Source organism: Helobdella robusta, assembly GCF_000326865.2.
Source record: "Helobdella robusta unplaced genomic scaffold HELROscaffold_13, whole genome shotgun sequence".
NCBI classification, from domain to species: Eukaryota; Metazoa; Annelida; class Clitellata; order Rhynchobdellida; family Glossiphoniidae; genus Helobdella; species Helobdella robusta.
Window position 1 is genome coordinate 643,155 of NW_008703718.1, and position 6,744 is coordinate 649,898.

General features: G+C 28.1%; 2 protein-coding genes across 2 annotated transcripts; one reads left to right on the forward strand and one right to left on the reverse strand.

The window, feature by feature from the left end:
* Positions 1–452: 452 nt before the first annotated feature.
* Positions 453–2,922, forward strand: HELRODRAFT_156425 (hypothetical protein; the record flags this gene model as incomplete). Its single annotated transcript, XM_009014108.1, has 7 exons — positions 453–513; positions 991–1,068; positions 1,137–1,199; positions 1,494–1,540; positions 1,603–1,658; positions 1,815–1,959; positions 2,830–2,922. The coding sequence occupies 7 exons, from the start codon at positions 453–455 to the stop codon at positions 2,920–2,922; spliced, it is 543 nt and encodes a 180-aa protein (XP_009012356.1).
* Positions 2,923–3,156: 234 nt separating this feature from the next.
* Positions 3,157–6,301, reverse strand: HELRODRAFT_73484 (hypothetical protein; the record flags this gene model as incomplete). Its single annotated transcript, XM_009014109.1, has 8 exons — positions 3,157–3,324; positions 3,473–3,543; positions 4,061–4,246; positions 4,314–4,437; positions 4,507–4,656; positions 4,748–4,877; positions 5,586–5,686; positions 6,194–6,301. The coding sequence occupies 8 exons, from the start codon at positions 6,299–6,301 to the stop codon at positions 3,157–3,159; spliced, it is 1,038 nt and encodes a 345-aa protein (XP_009012357.1).
* Between the last annotated feature and the right edge of the window lie 443 nt (positions 6,302–6,744).

A 6,744-nucleotide genomic window follows, 5' to 3' on the forward strand; every position in this document is an offset into this window, starting at 1 on the left:
AATAAATCTACAGCAAAATTCAACTTCTTCTCTTTTTATCTTGACTACACTACAACAGCTAGCCTAACTCCAATGTTAAACTCTAATCTTACAGTCCTAACTAAACTACTTTCTTTTATTTTATTAAATATTAATTTAATTTATTTAAATATCAGGTATAGTTGTAAGTCTGTATGCTAAATAACTAATAAGATTAATAATAAAACAAAAGATCCTCGTCCTATTCCTGAGCTCTGATGATGATCTGTATATATAATAGATATGATATACTATAACTTTACACTACTGAACACAATGAATATAATACAGACACACACACACATATATATATATATATATTATATATATATTAAATAATCAAATAAATCTGATCTTTGATTTTTATGTTATTTTGTTTTACTTTTGCAGCTTCAATTTGTTAATCTAGCCTGCCAAGCTGTTTGTTTTCCAACATGATTGCAGACACTATATTAATTGTTGTTATCTCAATTGTTACTGCTCTTTTTGGAGAAGGTGAGTGTTTGGTTCTATTCTATGAAAGTATTGTCTTTTTTAGATGAGTCATTTTAGATTTTGATGTTACATAATTGCTTTTGTTCTAGGATTATCGTAATAATGACCAATATAAATATTTATCATAATAATTTTTATACCTTATAATGACAGTTTTAATTGATAAATTTATTTGCACATACAGAATATTTTTCATAATTTGTTCATTACTTATTTAATTCATTACTTATTCACTGTTCCCGCCTTACTTTTTCTTGTTCATAATATAATTCTCAGTGAACTATCTGCTTTTGAATAGTTTATTTTTCACTGTTACATTTCAAATTTTCTAAGTTAAGTGTTGGAAATGATGTCCTTTATCATTTGTGTGCTGATTTTGACCTAATTTTTAATAGTTAAATATGATTAATACATTTTAACCAGCATTGTCGAGAAATAGAAGCAATAATGATGATATGTTTTAATGCTATTTAACAGGTCTTACATGGGTTCTTGTTTACAGAACTGACAAATATAAAAAACTAAAAAATGAAGTTGAAAAACAAAGTAAAAAATGTTAGTAGGTAAAACACTTTTTTAACTATTATTAAATTTTATTTAAAAGGGAAAACTTCTTTTTATAGTGGAAAAACAAAAAGAAACTGTTGCAATAGACACATCTGACAGAAACCATAAAAAAAAATTAGGTATTTTTTTTATGGTTTTTAAATTTCATCTTTCATGTGACTATTAAGTGCCTATGACATGAAAGAATTTTTAACTCAGAGTAATTTTGTTTTTCATGTACAAACATGATGATCAATTATTGTATTCATTAATTCTGTTATCAGACGTTCTCAAGGAATTGTACCTGTATTGCATTTATGAATTAACATCGAGGGTTGCCAAAATTGCATTTTTTAAGCATAGTTTTGTAGATGCATAACATAACAATAAAAAAAACTTGATAATGCTTATGATTAATAACGTTTTTTTTGTAGAAAGACAAGAAGAAAAGCTGAAAACGAATAACAGGGACCTTTCGATGGTGTGAATACTTTTAATTCACTGAAAATATAAACATTTGAATAATCATTTATTTTCTCGCAGGTGAAAATGAAGTCAGTGTTTGCTATTGGAATTGCTTTTACAGCCTTGCTCAGCATGTTCAATTCAATGTAAATGAATTTTAGCATTTCAATCTTGAATATAATTATACAATGATGCTTTTGTGTTACATCATTCAATCTGGCTTAGAAATAAATTTGTTTAATTTTATTTCAGTTTGTGGTATTTAAATTTTTTTGTTTATTTTTTTGAAGATTTGAAGGAAGAGTGGTGGCCAAGTTACCATTTGTTCCCATAAGCTGGTTGCAAAATATTTCTCACAGGAATTTGATTGGAGAGGATTACACTGATTGCTCTTTCATTTTTCTCTACATACTTTGCACTATGTCAATTAGACAGGTACACATTTAATTGACTTACTTATTGAAATTACTTGTGTGGTCGGGTCTAGATGTCATATGTAAATATGAACATGATGCGAGATTTTTTTTCTTATCGTATTCTACACTCTAAGGCAAAGTTTCTCACAAATCTGGTGAAAAAAGTTGACGACCATTTTTTGGTTATTTTATTAATCATCTATTTTCCCCATATTTTATGACGGTATACAGTGTTTTATTATTATTACAGAACTATTTTTCCTTTCACCCCACTAACCTGTAAAGCCTCTCTGCCTCCCCCGATGATAAAAATTGCCTATCGGCGAGCCCCACGTTGGAAAACTGTTCTCTGCGTCATCATTGCATTTATTTTAGATAATTCTTTGTGAATCATTTGAAATAAAATAGAATTTTGAACTTGTGCGGTAAAAAATCGTGGCATAGAAAAACCTTAATCAGTGGCACTAATATAGAGAAATACAAATTTGAAAATGTTAAAATGCACATAATTTTTCTTTGGATATATGTAAAGAAAAATTAATGAAGTCAGTTTAAAAAAGCAGCCTTTTCAAGGAAAATTCGATGACCAAAGATAAGTTGGTAGACATAGCTAAAAAAGTAGTTGATTGAAAATTGGGAACGTGGCAAAAGATAAATGACCAAGGCAGAGCTAGAATAGACTCAATAATATGACGCTACGCATAGAGCGTTATATAGGTAACCTAATTATTACAATTTTCATGATCATGGAGCTGTTATGAAACATCTGAATTTAGTTATGCTTTGATTAAAGTTATTGTCTATAAATGAGTTTGATGCTACACGCACGCATTCAAATGAACAAACATTTCATTGCATTTTCAAATGATGTTCAAATTTTTTACTACAGAATATTCAGAAAATGTTGGGTTTCGCACCTTCAAGATCAGCTAATAAGCAAAGTAGTGGATTTTTCTCATCATCAGCTCCAATTGGGAAATAACTCTTATTCATAAATTATTTTGATTCAAAAAATTCAAATAAGTAATCAAATTTTTTTGTAATCATTTTTAAGAAACTGTTGAATTAAAAGTAAATTAATAACAACTTTTGATTGATGGCAGCAAGTTTATATTAAAAGAGTTGTTAATCAATAGATTATGTGATTGACTGTTGTTTTTTAATGCAATCAACAGTCCCTGATGACTGGATCATGGATATATGGACTGGACTGGATTCAGTAATAAATGCTTTCTGTTCTGTGGTATGGAACACTTTCTAGTTCTTTAGCTTTCTCTCTTCTCATGTCCCACAAATAATGATCAATAATTATGGAATTAACTTTGAGATTGGTTGTGCTACTGGGTAGACTTTCCAATGTTTCATTGACCTTTTTAACTATTAACTGAGAATGTTTGTAAAAATGATGAAATTTTAAAAAAGTGAAAGAGAAATTGATTAAATCTTGAAATCCAGTATAGGCAGTATAAACTGTGATTAGTTAATTAATTAATTTATTTAATTAACGGTTGGAATGAATAGAAATAATCAACTTCAATGCAGTGAATTGTACATCCTCTTATCTCAATTTCCCATCTGTCTCCATGTGCAAAGGTGGTGCCCTCTGTTAATGTAATTCAACTAGTACAGAATCTATAAAACAAATTGAATATAAAGTATCGAACAGTTGTAGATAACATATTAATTGCATGAAGGGGCAACAAACGTATTTAGAGGAATGTAATAAGTGAAACATGAATAAAAAATACACGTTACCAATGTTACATATTTGAAATATCGAATATAAATTTGTGAAAGTTGGCTGCGAGTGTCAGTGTGTTACCAAAACTTTCTCATTTCCTTATCAGCTTTCAATTTTAACTTTTAGTTTTAATTTTTAGTGTCAAAATTTTTGTTCAAAATGTTTCATTTTTGTTCAATTTCAGTATTTTTTCATATATAAATGAAATGTTAATAGAGTTGTGATCAATTTAATGATAAAAATTTATGATCACTAAAATCAAGACTAGAATTTTGAACTGCACACTTTTAACAGCCGATCCTGCGTATTATAAGGTGGAAACTTTCTCCGAAATATTAAATATATTTGAAAAATTAAAATCAAGTTAACGAAATTCAACCTTTTTTTAATAGACTCGTTAGTTCTTCAGAATATTTCAATGCTCCAAACCAGTTAAGCACCTGTGGCACCCTATAATCAGCAAATGCTGTTATTGTATCAATATCATGAAATCTCCCATAACCCTTGCCACCAAAACATGACCAAATATCAGCCACCAAAATTTGAGCTCGTTTATAAAAAGAAACTGTTAAAAAATATTAATTTAAAACAAACTAGTGAACGAAAATGGACATGAAAGTTGAATGGTAAACCTTCAACGTTTTGGAAGTTGATTTGATCAGTAAAGGAAGTAAACTCTTTTGTTATTAAATTGACTAAATTTTCTGCACTATTATTACAAGCTTTAACGACATTTAAGAATGACCCATTGAAATTCTAAACAAAGGTTAATATCAACAGAATATTTAAAAATCATTGAAATAAACATTGGTAAAATTCGCTAACTTTTAATAATATTTCTCCATCTTTTAGCATTATACAATGCCTTTCATGAAGTTTTGGAATATCATAATTGGAATCGGATCTGAATATTTTTTTCAAAGTTGATTCATCAATTTTAGAATAGAATGCTGGATTTGTAATGTCATAACCATCCTACAACACAAAATGAATGTTAATGTTTTAATGTTAAATAAAGTTATATCTAATAGTTGCAAAAAATATAGCATGAGGAAGGAAGACTAACGTCAAGAGCTCTCCATAAAGCAGCACACAAGGACCAATATCCAGTTCTATTCTTGCTTTTGTAATGCACCATGTATTCTTTTCCAGGAGAACTCCAGAAGCAGAAATTTAAAAGGTCAGATAAGAAAATCCTATAAACATTTAAATTAAAACTTATAGGACTAAAGCACATTTAAAAACAATCAGTAGAATTAATTCAAAACACCATGTTCAATTCAACTAGTTGTTCAACTATGATTGCATCTAAATGTGCTGATCATTATTGCACATGCACATATACTGCAATTGTAATATTAATATAGTCAGAAAATGGTACGATAATGAGCTATTGTAGATAGCTTCATCATGTTAATTTTTTCAACTTTTTTCATTTTAAATTCATTGACAAGTAATTTTGATAAATTTTTAATCCAGCTTATCAACCAGAAAATGCAGATTTCTTTGTGTGTCTGAGACCGAGTGTATGAACAAAGAATTAATTATAAATCAGTTTAAAGACCATGCAACATGCATACTATTACATCCAAGGTTGGTGTCAACTATTTATAATGGTAAAAAGTTGATCAAAAGATACAGATAAAGATCTGAAAAGAGAACAAAAAAAGACCCTGCATAAAAATAGAAAAATGAAAGAATTAAATGTATTAAAATTGCCTAGATGTGTTTTTTTGATGATTCGAATTGAACTGACACCACAAGATTCAATGAACAAATCAAAAAGTTATTGATATTAGTGTAGAACTATTCAGGACAAAAATATTTAATTCAGTCTTTGATATTAACATAATCTTCATACACATTTATTTTAAAGGAAAAAGTTGAAAATTTTGTATAAAAACCAATTAGCGGCAAATTCATCTTGAGTTTGTGGCAGCAATTCATGAGTTTTCCATCTATTGACAGAAATTTCGTCTGGGTGACTCAATAGTGATTTAATCACCTGTAACATAATATACTTTCATTAGTTTAAAATTTCAATGATAGTAAAACAAAATCTCATGAGAAATAGAGCATGTTGATTGTAAAATTGTTTAAAGATAAATTGGTGCACCTAGTAGCTCACATATGTTATTATTCTCTGAAAAACTGTTTTCCCTAAATGTTTTATGATTTCAAATGTTATACTAATATTTAAAAAAGATGATTCTGAACTAATCAATAATTACATACCATTCTCAGCTATATCACTTTTTAAAATCATGAAAAAAATTGTCAACATGTGAGTCTTGGTTTACGTTGAAAAAACATGCAAAATTAGCATTATATTTTGCAGTATCAACAATAATTAAAAAAATTATGGAACTACAATCCCTTAATTGTTTGCTGTATTGTTAATTACAACTAAAATATTGTTTGGTGATTTTATATAAATATAAAACAGAAACTGGTGATTGACTCCTTGTCTTATAAAAAAAAACAGGCCTTATAATTTAAAAAAAAAACTAACCTTGTTTGCAATTCTTTCTATGCCATCTTCCTTTATATTAACATGAACACTGTTTTTGCTCACATAATCTCCAGATTCCCTGGGATTCAATTTTGGAATGACAGGCATTTTAAAATTATTCACTCTCGTTAGGTTAAATTTTGTATTTGATTTGGTGACTCTTGACTTTTTTTCAAGCAAGCATCAAACTTTTGAGTGTTTTAATTTCAATATCACCTGTTAAAAATTTAATGTAATTTTTGATATAGAAAAATTTTATATAATGTAAATTTTGAATGATCAGCTGATCATAATAATAATCAAATCAACCATAAATAAATGTAATATATCAAATATCAAGTCAATCAAGATTATTTTTGACAATCCATCTCTTCTCTTATTTTGTTTCATGGGTTTTATCCAGGATTACTGCTGCTCATGTACTTGTTCCTGTCACAAACCTCATGTCCCTATCTTTTCTTATACTTTAACTGTTTAACATTATTTATTTTATAAATTTACACTATAAACTATAGACACCAGACATCTAATGGCTAATGAATGGGCTCTAC